Here is a 17,292-nt window from a genome sequence, read left to right as displayed (position 1 = left end):
CACACACAGACACACACACAGACACACACACAGACACACACAGACACCTACAGACACACACGTGCACACCCACACACGCACACACAGACACACACACACAGAAAAACTAGCACGTACAGTAAACATCCAAGCACACACACAATTTGTTGTATTCAGAAATACATTGGATTGTACAGGTAAGGGGGCACACAAACCAGGCTTGGCTCCAGAATGAATCGGATTGAGGAGGCATTTGGTTTATAGCTCTCCTATAGAAACTCTTATAGCTAAAATAATGAGGCGGGCACAGGAGCAAACCCTGGCACACACACAGCATTGATAAGTGATGAGTTGTATCATGTGTGTGTTGTGTAGACCCAGCTGGAGCTGAGCCTGCGCGTGGCCCAGCCAGGGCCCTATGTCCTGGTTCTGGAGTACGCCAGCGAGGTGGACACTGTCCAGAACGTCAACCTGCTCATCACCAGCCAGTCAGAAGCCCAGATCCAGGCCCGAGCCAATATCTATAGCTGTGCATATAGGTAAGTGTGTGTAGTTGTGTGTGTGTGTGTCTGCGTGTGTGTGTATTAAAGTGTGTGTCGACCCCGGCAGCTTCCTGTGTCGGAGCGTGTCTGTGGACGGAACCAATCGCGTGGCAGTTTTCCATCTTACCCACAAGGCCGAGCTTATTCTCCAGGTCTCCACGGCCTCTTTCCTGCTGGTAAAAGAGAGCCTCTCTGGCATGTAACATGGTGGTTAGAAGAGATTTCCTCAATTTCCTGTCAACTGTTTGCTTTGATCTTTGTCGCTAGTACAAAGTGTATGCGGTACCTGTGGAGGAGTTCTCCATGGAGTATGTGGAGCCCAAAGTGCTGTGTGTCGCCGTTCATGGACACTTCACTGAGGACAGGTACAGTGGAGCTCTCTGGTCATTTCTGGTAATTACTGGATAGCGTGTAGAGACCTCAACACGATAAAACTGACTAGCCCAGTGTTTTGGAGAAAGTGCTGCTAGCTTAACTAGTAGGCCACTAGTCACACACCCACACAAACACACATAAACACACAGCTGGTTTCCAGGTGTGACTCGATGTATTCCCAGGGCTGGACATGGTCTGTCAGGTACCTGGGGCTGTCCATTCTCTCTCTCTCTATACTTAAACATAGCCTTTTTACCTCACAGCCTCTACTCACACCCAGCAGACACACTGAGATGGATTGCCATGTTTATTGCTCATATTTAGCTGTCAACATCAAGTCCTATTATTTATTTTTTAAGCAGAAAATTGCATTTTCAAAGACGTCCTGCCACTCTTCCACACAATGTACCGCTTTTCTGCCATTGTATCAAGCTATTAGCGAGTTAATATCTGATGTATAAAACAAACTGAGTTAAAGTGCAAAAACAAACACCATAGAGTTTCCTTGAAATTACAGTTTGTTCACATTAAACCATAGTTCCGCTCACGCTGCTACACCATTTAGATATAAAACAAATATGGAGGAAAAAGCATTAATAGCTTTTTGTCACGATAGAATGGTTGATAAGAGCTTGAAACGGCCCCACCATTTCTCGGCCTCACAAGGAAGTTTGGGGATATTTCGAAATAGTTTCTTGTGTGTGCCATTCTAATGGGGAAGAAAGTGAATGAGGAGAGGGGGCGGGGGGTTGCTGAAGAGAATGAGAGAAAGGAGAGAGAAATGGTGGGGCTACAGGGTGGGGAATGAGGGGCTTGCCAGAGAGGGTCAGAGAGGTTGCTCCCCTCAAACAAAGATTTCATAAGACGTGTGAGTGTGCGTGTGTGTAAGTGTGTGTGACGTGTGGCTTGTTAAAAAAAAAAAATACTGATGAGAGAGAATGCGATAGCCAGGGGATGTCTACTACATTTTAAAGAGGATTATTTCAGATTATCGTAGGTCCGCAGGTCGTGACCTCGACCCGGTCACTGACCCGGCTCATGAACAAGTCACATTTTTCTTCGTCCGTGCTTGGCAAACACTTCAAACCCTTTGTCCTTCTGTTGACCCCCCCCTTCCACCCCCCAGTCAGTACTGTGTCCCTAGTCGCTACCCCAGGCCTGGCGCGGCTCTGGTTCTAGACGCCGCCCGCGACGGTCGCCTCTCCTCCCCTCGTGGTGATGTTTCCCGCCCGGCCCAGGAGAGCGAGGACTGGAGGCGGAGGCGACAGTCCGAGGGCCGGTTCTCCCTCCCTGTCCCCCAGAGCGAAGGGCGTCTGCTGAAATCCCCCCAGGTATACGCTCACATGATGGGATCGATTCCCCCTCTGCCTCAGAAGCCTACCACAATAGTCTCTATATATATTACTCTCTCACTCTCCCTCTCTCTCAATGTCCCTCATTCTCAATGTCTCTCTTTCATTATCTCTCCATGTCTCTTTTTCTGTCTCCCTCTCTCTGATCACTGCAGACAGAGATCAGTTTCAGCACCAGGGTTCCTTCTCCGAGCAGATACGTGGTGGTCGTCCACTTCCGCCAGCCGGAGCACACCACCTTTCCCGTGGAGGTAGTGGTGGACGCAGGCCGCAGATGGATGGGTAAGTCTGGACACCAGGGCCTGTGGTGAAGCCTGGGGAAATTGAGGGTTCCTTGCCTTGATGTAATTACGGAATTATGACCATGGTTTCCTTTTAGAGTATTGACGATTATAGTATTGGTAAATGTGAGGGATTCTTTTGGTTTGCCCGGCTCGGAGGTGGTTCCCTGTCAGATTAAGCCCCCCGCCCCTCCCCCCTCCACTCTCCCCTCCCCCCCGCCCCTCCCCTCCCGCCCACATGACAAGATGATCAAAGGGCTCGGACACACTTCCCCAGATGGGCCTGATGGGAAAGGATTACCATGGAGCACGCTGACACATCCCACTTCTTCTTCCCTCCCTCCCTCCCCCCGCCCCGCCCTCACCCCCTCCTGCTTGGTCTCTTCTCACACACTCCTCCCGTCTCTCCTCCTTCACCCCGGTCATCCTCCTCCTCTCTTTCTCCTCCTCCTTCTCTCCCCTCTGTCCTCCCATCCAGGTTCAGTCAATGCCTCCCTATGCCCTGCGGTGTCAGGCTGCAGGGAGCTGGTCATTGCTGAGAAGCGCATCGCCCTTGATCTTCCCCAGGAGCCACTGACCATCTCTCTTAGGGTACCACCTGGTAAAACCCTCACTCTGGTAAGATGTTTGTACCAGTCAGCTACCAAGGTCTTGTGGTCCCTTCCTAACACACATCACGTGTTTTCCTGAGTTTTGTCTGAGCCCAGTTTTCAGTGTTGGTATGCTGTATTAAACCTAACTCTTCACAACAACCAGGTTGCCAGATTAACCCCCCCACCCCTCCTCTGTTGTACCATCTCCCAAACAACAACAATGAGGGTTCTGTATTCTACCTGGAAACCCCCCCACCCAGACCTATTAGAGATAAGCTCTTAAACCCACTAAGGTAGGGTAAGGCCAGAGTTTAGCCTGTACTGACTTTGGGGTTGTTTGTTTTACTCCCCTGCACACTGCAGTCACGACCAACAACCACTCAACACTCAAATCACCCTCTATCAGTGTTTTATCATTTTTGCCCCATATTGTTGAACACATTCTCATCCCTTTAATCTTTAAGTTTTTAGATTACATTTAGGTGGGATAAGATGTTGTTTACCTTGGATTAGCATCAACACAGAAGAGATAGTGCGTGAGAAAGTTGCTGGTTGGTTCTTATGAGATTGACGTTGATGTTTTGTTCCGCCTCAGGATTATATCTTGCTGGTTCCTGATGATAGTTACACCCCTGATCTCCTGAAAGAGAAGACGCTGGATAAATCTTCAGATTTCAGCCGACTGTGTGGAGCAGAGGGCTTCTCCATACAGTACGTACATATATCTGCTGCTGCTCTTCTCCGGGCTCAGGGAATCAGCGCTTAGTGTCCTTTCAACATGAATCATGATTTCCGTTGCTTCTACTGTTTTTAAGAGAACATTAGTATGTCCTGGAGTGTCCCGGATTACTTGGCTTCCTGTCCAAATGAAATCTTCTGAACTCCCGAACTTATCAACGTTTCAGATTGAACAGTTTCTGTATATGCCATTTGAGGTTTTGTAAATGTCGCCCTCTAGTTGTAGTGATCCACCTTGCCCGTCTCCTCTCCTCCAGTCCCAGGACGTCCTCTCGGTTCTGCCAGGACTCGGCCCGCTCTCTAGTGGCAGCCTTCGACAACGGAGCGCTGCCTTGTAGCTGTGACCAGGCTGGGGCTACTGGACCCACCTGTGATCCGCTGGGAGGCCAGTGTCACTGCAGGCCGCATGTGATTGGCCGCCAGTGTACCAAATGTGCCACAGGATACTATGGCTTCCCGTACTGCAGACGTGAGTTTGGTTATCACCCAGTCTTCTGTCCATCTTATCAATACGAGCAAAAAAACACGTTGGCGCATTGTGTGTATCTGTATTCCTCTGGGCGGATGATCAATTCCTGTTTCAGGCCATTACTGTAAAGCGTTGACAGACTGTAAGAAAGGCTGGTGGCATCAGCCAATCGGACACTCACTGCAGACACCAGACAGACAGATGTCAGACAGACAGACAGATGTCAGACAGACAGTGGTCAGACAGACAGTCAGACAGACCGACAGACAAACCGACAGACTAACTGACAGACAGACAGATGTCAGACAGATGTCAGACAGACAGACAGACAGACAGACATCAGACAGACAGACGTCAGACAGACAGACAGACGACTGACAGACAGACAGACAGACAAACAGACTGATTTGATTAGACTCGATTGATCCCATGCCCATCCCCCAGAGTGCGAGTGCGGGGTGCGTCTGTGTGACGAGGTGACGGGCCAGTGCATCTGCCCGCCCCAGACGGTGCGGCCGGCGTGCGACGTGTGTGCCAGCCAGACGTTCAGCTACCACCCCCTGCTGGGCTGCGAGGAGTGCGACTGCTCGCCCAACGGCCTGCAGGCTGGTGCCGGCCCCGGCTGCGACCGCGACACCGGACAGTGCAGGTGAGTGGACCAGCGGAGTCGTTCATAGGGTTATGGAGGGATGGATCATATTGTGACGGTTTATGAATTCAGTCCTGCTGTTTTTACATTTACATTTACATTTAGTCATTTAGCAGACGCTCTTATCCAGAGCGACTTACAGTAAGTACAGGGACATTCCCCCGAGGCAAGTAGGGTGAAGTGCCTTGCCCAAGGACACAACGTCAGTTGGCATGACCGGGAATCGAACTGGCAACCTTCGGATTACCAACCCGATTCTCTCACCGCTCAGCTACCTGACTCGTTTTTCATTTCTTGAGAATGTATTTGTCTGTAGTGCTTTACTGCAAGAGCAGAGCAGGGAGGTAAATGTTGTGTGTGCGCGTGCGCGCGTGTGTGTAGATGCAAGCCCAGGATTGGCGGGCGCCAGTGTGACCGGTGTGCTGCTGGATACTATGGCTTCCCTGATTGTGTAGCGTGTGACTGTGCCCAGGGTGGAGTGACCCCTGAGGTGTGCCACTCCGACACGGGCCAGTGTCTCTGCAAGGTGACCCACCCCACACCCAGACCACAGACCCCGAGCACACCCTGTTTCAATGACACCCACTCAGTTTTCACCCATACACATTTGTATTTATTTCGATTTTTTACATTAAGCACGATTATTTATGTCTCAACTTTTTTTTCACCCGCTTAGTTTTATACTTTGTGGATTTTTGTGGTCACTTTCTGTGTATCATTCAGCCTGACAAGGTGTTGTCTTGTGTGTTCTGCAGAGAAACATGCAGGGGGACCGCTGCACTACATGTCGTGAAGGCTCCTTCCACTTTGAGCCCTCCCACCCCAGTGGCTGTATCATCTGCTTCTGCTTCGGAGCCACTGAACAGTGTCAGAGCTCCAGCAAGCGCCGGGGCAAGGTGTGTGTGCAACTGTGTGGCTCAAAAGTCAATGCAGGAAGTTGCTCATAGGAAACCTGCTTAGGCAGATTAAGGAACACATCCTTATCTGGCCAAGCCTTCAGCAGCCATGGCAGAAACCCAAATTCCAGACCCTCAGCCTAGTCAGAACCTGTTCCGTAGGTTCTATGTGGTGCACTACGTACATACATCTCACTATGCTTCTAAAAGTCTCCTTCCTGTTCCCTCCCTCCAGTTTGTGGATATGCAGGGCTGGAGGCTGGAGAGGGGAGACCAGGAGGAGGTGTCCTCGGTCCTCAACCCCAGCAGCAACACACTGGTGGCTGATATCCAGGAGCTGCCTGCTGCTGTTCAAGTGCTCCACTGGGTGGCGCCCCCCTCCTACCTGGGAGACAGGGTGAGTGCAGGGACAGGGAGGAGGAACAGTCCTCCTGGTTTCACACAGAAATGCAGAAAGGAAAGGAAATGTAGTGCTTCTTTCTTCTTGAGGGTTAAAAGGGGTCTGGACATCGGCTCATGTTTCAGGCAGACAATGACAATATAGTTGTATTTATATTATAAAACTACAAGTGTCACCCAGTCAAGGCTCCAAATGGCAAAAGAATCTCGTCAAATCTTTTCACGGTTTTGCCCCTCCATTTTGAGGAATTCAAGGTTTTTTGTATTTTTATGTAATTTATTTGAGTCCTTTTTAGGGGTTTACATCAACTCTGTGTCCATGTCTCTGTCAGGTGTCGTCGTACGGAGGCTACCTCACCTACCAGGCCAAGTCCTTTGGTATTCCTAGCGAGGGGATGAATCTGTTGGATAGGAGGCCGGACATCCTGCTGAGTGTACGTATACAACACGACCTAACACGCTCGCTTACTCACACACACACACACACTCCCTCACTCACTCACTCACTCACTCACTCACTCACACACTCTCTTTCACACACACACACACACACACACACACACACACACACACACACACACACACACACCACACACACTCACTCACTCATAAATTAACCAGAAAGACAGCAAAAGCTATCTGGTTAATTTGTGTGTTCACCTGTCATTTCCTTCCTGCTGTGTGTAACCCCCTGTTGTGTCTGTGTGGTTGTCCCCAGGGCCAGGAGATGACCCTGGTCCACCAGAACCCCCAGCCCCCCAACCCAGACAGACTGTATCAGGGACGGGTCCAACTAGTGGAGGTATCTGCTCATAGACTGGAACTCTCCTGGGGGTGGCTTCTACACAGTTCAAGTCCAGATCACAACCAAGTCCTTTTATGTCAATGGAGATGTGCATGTTTACAATTTGAGCGTTTCTGTCTCCAGGGGAACTGGCGTCATGCTAGCAACAACAGGCCCACCTCCAGAGAGGAGCTGATGATGGTGCTGGCCTCTGTGGAGGGTCTAAGGGTGCGGGCCCTGTACTTCACCCACAGCCAGCGCCTCAGCCTGGGAGAGGTGGGCCTGGAGGAGGCTTCCAGAAAAGGGGCGGGGGGTCCTGCCAGCACCGTGGAGGAGTGCGCCTGCCCCCCACAATACACTGGAGACTCCTGCCAGGTGAGACAGAGAGAGAGCACGCGGCTCGATTCACCGTTTGGGGACCCTACGGACCCCCAGTCCAAAAGGGGCGTGGCATAGAAAAAGAGTTAAGGACGAAGGGGGGGAGTGAGGGACGAGGAGGGGCAGCTTAGGTGTGAGGGAGACAGGAGTGAGGAGACAGGCCTATCCCCCCCTCATCCTGTCATCCAGCTGGGCTGGGTGGGATGTCACAACACGCCTGAACAAAGAGCCACGCCCGAGCTCAGTGAGGTCACGGGTGAGAGGAATGTACACGGAGAAGTATTCGCCCGCCCGTGCGTGCAGCCTCCCCCTCAGGCTGGGATACGACGTACAATCACGCAGACATAATGTTAGCAATCAAACATCTCCAGCCATTGTTACACAGGCGTTTGAAAACGTTTCTACCTGCAATGGTTTGATCTGAGTTTCTTTATCTGCCTGGGTGGGTCTCCATGTCTCCTGCACCGATTATAGAAATTCTTAGAAAAGGTTGGGTTTTAGTGGGAGATTCTGATAGGATTTTCCTACAAGTACTCAGAGTAACCTTATATGTTAGAAGTGGGTTATTAGTCTAGGAGATGGAGTCCTACCAAGGATGTGTGGTGTGTTTGTTCTGACTAACGAATACGTAATGAAGTGCGTATGGGATGAAAAAGTTCCACACTCAGACCAGACAGTGAGTCACTCATAAAAGGAGTCAGGTGGCTGAGCGGTGAGGGAATCGGGCTAGTAATCCGAAGGTTGCCAGTTCGATTCCCGGCCGTGCAAACTGACGTTGTGTCCTTGGGCAAGGCAGTTCACCCTACTTGCCTCGGGGGAATGTCCCTGTACTTACTGTAAGTCGCTCTGGATAAGTGCGTCGACTAAATGTAAATGTAAAACCAAGGTAATGCACATTAAATATTTGACATTTTATTAATTAAGCAGATGCTTTTATCCTAAGTGACATATAAATGATGCATATAGAAAGTACAGGATCAGAAATGCACACAGTCTAACACTATTTTGGTGGTCAGATTCAAGAGCGTTCTGTATTTCTGTGAAAACATTATTAAAGTGTTTTTCGGCCTCATTTAGACCTAAGTCTATCCATAATACACATCACAAGTTGTGGCTTGATCCTCCAACCTTTAATTAAAGTTCATATGTATTGATTTGGTTGTTTTTAGATGTACTCTTAGTACTCAATCCATAATGTTGTGTGTGTGTGTGTGTGTGTCACACACCACTGGTTAGGTGTGTTCAGAGGAAATGCATAATATGTGCCCTGAGGTGCTAAGAACAGGAGAGGTGCCTTGACGCATATCCAGGCGTGGCACTGTATCTGGCAACCCCTAACGACACTCACACACACACACACAAACACACACACAAACACACACGGGAGTGGCTGCTGAAACAACGGTCTCGAGGACAGATGTGCTGTTTGGTTAGTGTGATTCAGGTGTCTGGAAATGTCTAACCCCTCACACAACCACACTTCCATGCTCAACACAATCACCTACACACTTGTGCACACACAACACACTGAAAAACAGTGACAAACCATTTATAAAACACAGCACTGACTGTGTCACACCCTCGACAGCAACCTTTTGTTAATGAATACACATCTTTAACCTCTTACTTTTCTTTATGACTTTCTGTCTGTGTTAGTGATAGCAGTGTGTCGTTGCTGTGCTCAATAGTTGTGTTTTTATGTTAGTGTGTGTTTGCGGGTTCCGCGCCGGTGTGTACTGTGCCCGTGTGCGGTGTGTGTTTCCTAACACTTCTCTCCAGAGCTGAATCAGATAGGTGAGGCGCTCTTGGGCGTGGCCTCCGTGTTTGTGTGTGTGTGTTTAAAGGCAGCAGCTGGGGAGAAAGGAGAGTTATTTCAGCGGTCTTGAGCCATAGGAATGTCAGACATGCGTGCGGATAGACACAGGGGTACAGGTGTGATACTACAGGCCCTGGGATGGGCCGTTTTGCTCGGACTATGCAGCGCAGGTCACAGGCCTTTCCACGATTGGGAGAGATCTCGCCACCGCAGACAAGACCAGGGGGCCCAGCGGGTTCACTTCCCCTCTCTTAACGGACATGGAGGACAGCAGGTCCAGTATCCCTCGGTTCACGAGAAGGGAACACAACAGCTTCAGTACCCCTCTGTCCATGACAGAGGGCAGACTGTTCACCACCCGTGTGTTACTGATAACGCTGCTGGATCTCAAATACAGGTAAAACAACGGGTTGATTTGAAGTCTGAGGTGCTGGTTGACTGAGAGTCAAGGGGATTTTTATCGGGATGCTGTGTGTGTTTCTGAACATGAACCCTGCTTGTGTCAGTGAAGAGCACAGCAAGAATGTATCAATGGTACTCAACTCCCGAGGCCAAGTATATCAAGTATTTCATTTGTCAAGCCATGACACATACCCGTACACATGCAAGAGCAATTGACGACTGACACATCTAGGTACACTTAGGAAGTCTTGGGGCTTCGCTTGGCTGTTGTCACTTGGTAGGTTTAGCTGAAAATGTGTTGTGACAAACGGTAAGAAAGCACACGGTATCATGTTACTTTATACATGTAATATGCTTGTGTTCCTCTCTAACTGAACCAACTGATAGAAGATGTGATGTCTTGGTCCTTTGTGTTTATACTCTGGTGTTCTCTGTGTGTGTTCCAGAAATGTGCCCCTGGGTACTACAGAGAGCGTGGAGGGCCCTATCTTGGGCGCTGTGTGCCCTGTAACTGCAACGGCTTGGCCAACGAGTGTGAGGAGAAGACCGGGCGCTGCCTGGTAAGACCTCTGCCCCACATGGGGCAAGTTTGGTACTTGAAAGTCCTTTCGAATATTTGACTGGACTTGCTGGGCTCTTTGTTGACACGCGTGCACACGCACAGACACACATATACAGAGAAATAGATGTTCCATATGGGTAGAGCTGGGCACAGTCTTAAGTCACTCATGCAAGCAGAGCTCCCAGTGAACAACCCAGTCTGTTTTTCCTCTTTGGTAAACTGAACACCAATATTTACAGAATAGTCTCTGTATTGTTACATCGTGAAAAGGAATATACCCACCAAACATCACGTCAAAGTAGCTTTTCAGTTTTAAGGGGGATTTTACTTGGAAATGTAATTGAAGGAGCTATATGTGCTGGAAAGAAAATATCTTAATCTGAATATATTTGGTAGTTAGATCAGCTACTTAGTATTAAGCAGTGAGATGTCGACCACAGATGAAGAGTACACACCTACATAGTCACCATGGCAGCTCATCTGTATCCAGGGTGAGCCACAGCTTAGTCAGGGTCTCCTGTCTGATACAGGGCATCACCTGTGGGCACTTGTGCATGTACCTGACACCACCACATACTGACTAGCTACCACATCAGAAGGGTCTCCCGCTCTCATTCACTCTCTCTCTTTTAAAGTAGGGTATTCCTCTCTCATTCATCTCTCTCTTTTGCCTTCTTTCCTTCTTTCTTTAGTGTTTTTTAGCTACCAATATTAGGAAGAAACCCTATACCTCTAGAGTCTCAACAATGTCTCCTCTTGCGCAACTTACTCAAGACTGGACCTGTGTGTGTGTGTGTGTGTATGACATACCGAAAACACATGACTGAGAGCCCTCTTTCGTCACCCTGTTTCTCAAAATCATAGTTTTTGTGTGGAAATGCTTTGGCAAGCTTGGCGACCTTGCCCAACAAGCATGAAACCCCCCAACTCCCTGGTGGCCCAACTCCTCAGTCCTGGGGTTGTTGTTATGTACATATGTCAGAAAGGGTATTGAGTTTGTTTGTGTGTGTTTACTTGTGTTTGTGTGTGTGTGTGTGTACAGCTACTCTGGTAACTTTGGCAAATAACCCTGTTCTCCCCCCTCCTACAGAACTGTCAGTACGACTCTGCCGGAGACAGGTGCGAGCGCTGCAAAGACGGTTACTATGGAGACCCCGCCCAGAGGACGTGCCGTGTTTGTCCGTGCCCGTTTGATGTGCCAGCCAACAGGTCAGGGTCAGCTGCGGAGCCAGCCTGATGCCAAGCTGTCGCATCCAGCACGACACGCAAACTAACACACTGTTGTTTCCCCTTCTCCAGTTTTGCGGTGGGTTGCAGCAAAGTTTCTGGAGAGTTCCAGTGTGTGTGCAGACAAGGGTACACCGGAGAGCGGTGCCAGAGGTGGGTGTTCTGATTAAGATCAGGTCAAATATTAGCCCTTAACTCCAGAACATCTCCTCAGAACATCACCCCTGTGTCTTTGTGTTGTTGAGGTACAGATCAAACCCTCTTTCTCTTTTTCCCCCCCCGACTCACAGATGTGCCCCAGGTTACTACGGTGACCCGTTGGCTCGGGGAGGGAGTTGCCAGCCCTGTGACTGTAACGGCAACGGAAATAACTGTGACTCCAGGACAGGAGGTTTGTGTGTGTGTGTGCAGCAAGTAACAACTTCAACATGTCAGCAATCCAGTTTAATCACAAACAGTGATATCCACCTAAACCATGGAGATGATCTGCTTTTTTTGCAGTGTGCAAGAACACCTTACCCAAAGACACCAACACAGAGGATCAGTGCCTGGGTGGGTGGAGTTACGACCGCAAGCCAGCCAGGAGTAAACAACTACAGATAGGGGCTGATCAAATTATTGATAATGTGTCTCTGTGTGGTTTCCCAGATTGCGATAGCTGTGCCCAGACCCTTCTAAACGATCTGGAGAGGCTGGATGACGAGCTGAGCAGGATCAAGACTCAGCTCGAAAACGCCAGTGCCAGCACCTCCTCCCATAGCCGACTGGCCAAGCTGGAGAAGGCCATTGCTGACACCAAGGTATGGCCCAACCAGAGATCACCTCAGCCAGGAAGTCACAACCTGGGAAGAACCACGCACGCACCTGCACACACACGCACACAAGCACAGAACAAAGCGCGGACATAGTCTTTTCATACAGGCATTTACTGTGGTATACATACTCATATACTCATTCTGTATATCATTGTACTGTATATGTCAGTTTCTCATTTTTCTCTCTCACACACACTGCGGTACTGGGTGTGTGTGCTTATGCAAACATTCCTGGCTGTTGCTGATAAGAGATCAGAGTGAGTTGGTTCCATAACTGTGTGGCAAGTCAACACATTGTGCAGATGGTGCTAGTTGTGGTTGGGACTTGTGGTAGCTGTCTCCATGGTGGCTATGGTCTCAGCACTTTTCTCAGGCGTTTTAACTCCATTCCTTACGCTCAGCTCTTTTAGTTTGTGTGTGTTTGTTTTTGTGTGCAATGTTAAGCTTCATAGACAGCCAAAGGGGTCAACATCCCTCGTTATGAAAGTCCCCTCCATCCAGAGTCCTCAGTTGGTTGCTACTTTTCTCATTTAGGCCTCATTAAACCAGACCTCATTAAATATAACATGACAACCTTGCCAAGAGGTAAACAATGAAACAAAGGTCATAGAAAAACTGTGATGAATATGACCTTGTCTAACACAGAACTTCTATGCTAATAGTTCTCCTTTCTTTTTTTGGTCACACAGATTCTAGTCAACAAGTTCAGCTCCAGTGTTAACAGTCAGAAGCCCAAGGTTGACCAGCTGAAACAGGACACCCAGACTCTCAAAGAGGAAATTGATAATCTCAAAGCCAAGGTAATGCTATAGATACATCCACTTTCATATTTTATTGTGTATGTATTCTGAAAATGAATTAAGGTTGTGAGTCGGTACTGGGTTTTTTTCAAGTACACGATCGTGTGGAGATCTTATGGTGTGTGTGTGTGCATTTGTGTGACCTTTTCAGGCCGATGACAAGGCTACAGATGCCCAGAAAGCGATGAATAATGTGGAAAAGACCCATCAGAGAGCTCAGGATCTGGACAGTGATGTCAAAGACCTGCTGAAGAAGATCCAGGGTATATACTACCTTCTTCTTCTTCTCCTTTCATTTTATTATTCTATCTTTCACCTGTATTTTTTCACATATACATATAGCATAAACTGGATATGTATGTGTTTGTGTGTGTCTGTGCAGCTTTGCTGGACCAGCTGAAGGACACCAGTGGAGACACAATTCCAAACGAGGACTTTACCAAGATGCTGGAGGAGGCCCAGCGCCTGGTCAAGGAGATGGAGCAGAAGAACTTTAATCCCCAGAAGGTAGCGGCCGAGAAGGAAAGAGATGAGGCGCAGAAACGTAAGTCTCCAGTTCCCTATAGGCTTCTAAAACTCTTTAAGCTTTCGCCCATCCATGACATTAGAAGGGACTACAACTGATTTGGTGAGAACCCCCAGAGATAAGGAATATGTGATGGAACAGTAAACATCACTAGTGTAGGTCTCAGTTGTTAGATCATTTTGAGGACATTTTGAGGACGTTCATGTTCCATAGAATTAAGGGACCATGACACACCAGAAACACACCAGAAACCTCCTAAGGTTCCGATAAACCTAAACTGTAACCCAGGTCTGTGCTGTCTTCCCACCTGGCTTTAGTCCTGGACTATATCAAGACCAACATCAGCAGACAGTGTGATGTGAACCAGGAGGCAGCTGAGAAGATCAGTAACCTGCTGATGGACTACCAGGCCAAGCTAAATGACCTGGAGGACGTTCTGAAGTTAGCCATGGACACGGTGAAGAAGGCCAACACCCAGAACGGACTCAATGCCGCGGCCCTGGAAGACCTTCTGGTAAGACCTTCCCATAAGAGTAGACACCAGAACTCCCACAGGACCCACTATAGACCACTGCACTGCACTCCAAACCTCGAACACAAAGCACCATTATGCACCTCATTGAATTCATAAAGGTGTCGGACCAGTCGTGCTGTTGAAGGAAAGGCTAGGGCAGTACGATCAAGGGAAGGTTTGTGTTACGATGTGAAATGCTCTCTCTAAAGCTTGTGAGGTTTGGTTATGGACAGAAGCGTATCCAGGCCCTGGAGAAGGAGCGGGAAACGGTCCAGGGCCAGATCGCCTTGGCGAAAGAGAAGCTGCGCAACACCACAAACCTCCTGAAAATGTTGGATGACAGCAAGACGGTAAGCTTGGCGCACGGCACTCACACGCACAGACACGGACACACGCGCGCTAAACACACAAGTCTAAAAGCTGTACCCACCACCATCCACCACACATTTGCTCTCATTCTTTGCTGTCATATTGCGTTATAGCTCTTCATAGTAAATTGGTGTGTTCAAACATGCTGGCCAGACAGATAGATGTCCGTGGTGGTGTGTAGCGTTGGTGAGGCTGGCTTTCTAAACAGCCAATCTCTCGTCCTGTCCAGGAGTACGAACAGTTGGCGGCACAGCTGGATGGCGCCAAGACCGACCTCACCAAGCGGGTCAACATCATCTCACAGGCTGCCTCCAAGGAGGACTTGGTGGATCGAGCCGAGAAACACGCAGAGAACCTCAGCAAGCTGGCCAAAGATCTAGAGGAGTAGGTTTACCTGGGATATGAGAACATACAGGACCATGACCTTATAGTTACAGGAGTAGAGGGTCTTGTGAAATGTAGGCTGATGTGTGTGCTGGTTTTATGGTTCTGAGGTGATTGATGGGAGACATTGGGGATGAGTGCTTTCTAAACATGGATGGCTCTGACTCTTAAGAAACATGGGGTATATGTTTATGTTGGCTGCCACAGATAAATACCCCCATGCTTGTGGGTTCTCTCAGGTTGTTTATTGACATTTCTGGAAATCCAGATGCATTTGTTTACCTGCGCCCCTCTCTCCTCTCTATCTCCTCCTGCTGTTGTCTCTCCCCCTCTCTCCCCTCCTCCTTCCCCGGGACAGCGCTGTGCGGGACTCCAGCGGGCGCTCCGATGTGCGCAATGCCATGGCAGCCATCGAGGCCTACAAGAACATCACCGATGCCATCAACGCTGCCGAGATGGCGGCCAAGGAAGCCAAAGACGCTGCTGACAAAGCTCTGAAGGTAAGCCCAGGCCTGGTCACTTCTCACTGGAACATCTACACCCACCTTCAGGTAGATGTGGACCTCCAAGCTAGTAGACATTGTTAATGGCAAAAGTTAGCCAGGATGGACTTGGTCTAAGTGCATTCCGGTGGTTTCCTTGTAGGACGTGAAGAAGGAGAACCTGACAAAAAGAGCTAAGGATCTGAAGGACAATAGTAACAAACTTCTGACAGAAGCAGAGGAGGCACAAAGAGATATGACAGGTGAGAGGATACGTCATACGTCAGATGTGCTTATTTCAACTGTGACATTTCTATCAAGTTACTAGCAGACCACTAAATCTGACATTGACACTAACTGCTAGCAACAACGTTTTGGCTAACAATTACAGACGCGTCTAATGACCTGGCTGACCAGAAGAAACATCTGAAGGATGCAGAGAACAAGAAGAAAGGTTTGGAGAAAGACCTCCTGGATGCTCAGACAGAGCTGAACAACATCAAGAGAGGTAGATGTCCTGCAAACGGAAAAGAAAGCGTTCGACTCCAATTGTGACCAACCTTAAGGATCGCTTTTGCGGTTTCATCATGGGAGTAGCTTCTTCTCCTCCCTGAGCCGTCCTCATCTTTCGATTCCTCCTCTTGCCTCTCCTGTCCTCTCAGATGACATTGGCAACATGATTGATGAGGCCAAGCGGAAGGCAGCCGCAGCTAACGACACGGCGGGCAGCACCATGGACAGGCTGGACACCATCCGCGAGGAGCTGGACAAGATCAGTGTCCTGCCCTCAAGCACCAACCTCAGTAGTGTGATGGAGGACGTGGACAAGTCAGGTGAGGAGGACTTGCAGTTTGGGGTCAGGCCACATCTGACCACCAATGGATTCCTTGGTCCTTTCTTGGTCTGTTTCTTTTTCTCTCTCTCGATGTCTCTCTCTCGATGTCTCTCTCTGTCTCTCTCTCTCTCTCCATGTGTCTCCCTCCCAATGTCTCCCTCTCTGTCTCTCACTCTCTCATTCTCTCTCTTCACCCCCCCCCCCCCTTCAGTGAAGGATCTGTTGAAGACCATCCCGACCCTGGAGGATAAGATAGCTGAGGTTGAGAACCTCACCTCCCAGCTCTCCCCCATCAATAACGTGACGGAGAACATCAAGAGGATCAAGGAGCTCATTGAACAAGCCCGTGATGCCGCCAACAGGGTAAGAGGAACCAGACACTTCGAAAAATCAACTCAACTCACTTGTGTAGAAGGAGTTTAAGGTGTAGGAGAAGAAGGTGTAGACCATGGATATCAATCTCAATTCTGTTCAAACTTGTGCTGGCCTGCACTCAGACATATATAGGCTCTTTCTCTCTTTAGACCGCTTGTCTTTAAACCTGTTCTCTGTCTCACTTTCTCTCACTCCCTCTGTCTCGTCTGTCCAGATTGTGGTCCCTATGAAGTTCACAGGCGAGGGCCATGTGGAGATGCGTCCCCCCAGAGATGTGGAGGATCTGAAGGCCTACACGGCCCTGTCGCTGTCCCTGCAGCGCCCCCTGCTGTCTGGCAGGGGTGACAACCGCAGGCGCCGACAGGCCCCTGAGGACGAGGGAGACATGTTTGTCCTCTACCTCGGCAACAAGAACGTGAGTGGTTACCGCTCGCTTCTGTCTCTATTCGTCACACTGAGCCATTATTGTTGGCTCACATCCTATTTGCCATTCCCTCTACTGAACTAAATGAAGTTGGACAGATGTGACTTTGTTGGATGAAGTTCTCACAGTTTTTCCCCTTGCTTCCTCTAGACTTCGAAAGATTACATAGGCATGGCCCTGAGGGGGAATGTCCTGTTTTGTGTGTACAAGTTGAATGAGGTGGAGTATGAGATCAAGACAAGCTCCATAACAAGATCCATTTCTGAGCTATCCTTTTTTGACAAGGTGGAACTGAACAGGTAACCCCTCCGTCTAACTCCTCCTGT

At 49.1% G+C, this 17,292-nt stretch overlaps 1 protein-coding gene across 3 annotated transcripts in view; it reads left to right on the top strand.

Moving 5' to 3' along the window:
* The window catches only part of LOC136958648 (laminin subunit alpha-3-like), a 55,075-nt gene that overhangs the window by 29,255 nt on the left and 8,528 nt on the right, over positions 1-17,292 (top strand). For all 3 annotated transcript variants that reach the window (XR_010878703.1, XM_067252693.1, XM_067252694.1), the window contains exons 26-59: positions 355-518; positions 589-697; positions 789-886; positions 2,023-2,227; positions 2,404-2,530; positions 3,008-3,147; positions 3,718-3,833; positions 4,118-4,329; positions 4,774-4,978; positions 5,360-5,504; positions 5,734-5,874; positions 6,110-6,271; positions 6,606-6,707; positions 6,992-7,075; positions 7,202-7,432; positions 10,100-10,213; positions 11,306-11,424; positions 11,515-11,595; positions 11,733-11,833; positions 11,944-11,994; positions 12,091-12,242; positions 12,947-13,057; positions 13,209-13,320; positions 13,440-13,601; positions 13,901-14,097; positions 14,331-14,447; positions 14,696-14,850; positions 15,209-15,350; positions 15,496-15,595; positions 15,724-15,840; positions 15,995-16,165; positions 16,379-16,530; positions 16,757-16,957; positions 17,117-17,265. Coding sequence is in view for 2 of the 3 variants with exons in the window: in XM_067252693.1 (XP_067108794.1) it covers positions 355-518; positions 589-697; positions 789-886; positions 2,023-2,227; positions 2,404-2,530; positions 3,008-3,147; positions 3,718-3,833; positions 4,118-4,329; positions 4,774-4,978; positions 5,360-5,504; positions 5,734-5,874; positions 6,110-6,271; positions 6,606-6,707; positions 6,992-7,075; positions 7,202-7,432; positions 10,100-10,213; positions 11,306-11,424; positions 11,515-11,595; positions 11,733-11,833; positions 11,944-11,994; positions 12,091-12,242; positions 12,947-13,057; positions 13,209-13,320; positions 13,440-13,601; positions 13,901-14,097; positions 14,331-14,447; positions 14,696-14,850; positions 15,209-15,350; positions 15,496-15,595; positions 15,724-15,840; positions 15,995-16,165; positions 16,379-16,530; positions 16,757-16,957; positions 17,117-17,265 (4,745 nt within the window). In the remaining variant the exon portion in view is untranslated. The remainder of the gene's footprint in view (positions 1-354; positions 519-588; positions 698-788; positions 887-2,022; positions 2,228-2,403; positions 2,531-3,007; positions 3,148-3,717; positions 3,834-4,117; positions 4,330-4,773; positions 4,979-5,359; positions 5,505-5,733; positions 5,875-6,109; positions 6,272-6,605; positions 6,708-6,991; positions 7,076-7,201; positions 7,433-10,099; positions 10,214-11,305; positions 11,425-11,514; positions 11,596-11,732; positions 11,834-11,943; positions 11,995-12,090; positions 12,243-12,946; positions 13,058-13,208; positions 13,321-13,439; positions 13,602-13,900; positions 14,098-14,330; positions 14,448-14,695; positions 14,851-15,208; positions 15,351-15,495; positions 15,596-15,723; positions 15,841-15,994; positions 16,166-16,378; positions 16,531-16,756; positions 16,958-17,116; positions 17,266-17,292) is intronic.

The sequence above is a fragment of the Osmerus mordax genome, chromosome 16, assembly GCF_038355195.1.
Source record: "Osmerus mordax isolate fOsmMor3 chromosome 16, fOsmMor3.pri, whole genome shotgun sequence".
Lineage (NCBI taxonomy): Eukaryota > Metazoa > Chordata > Actinopteri > Osmeriformes > Osmeridae > Osmerus > Osmerus mordax.
Note: the sequence above shows the minus strand (reverse complement) of the source record. Positions and strands in the feature narration are given on the sequence as shown.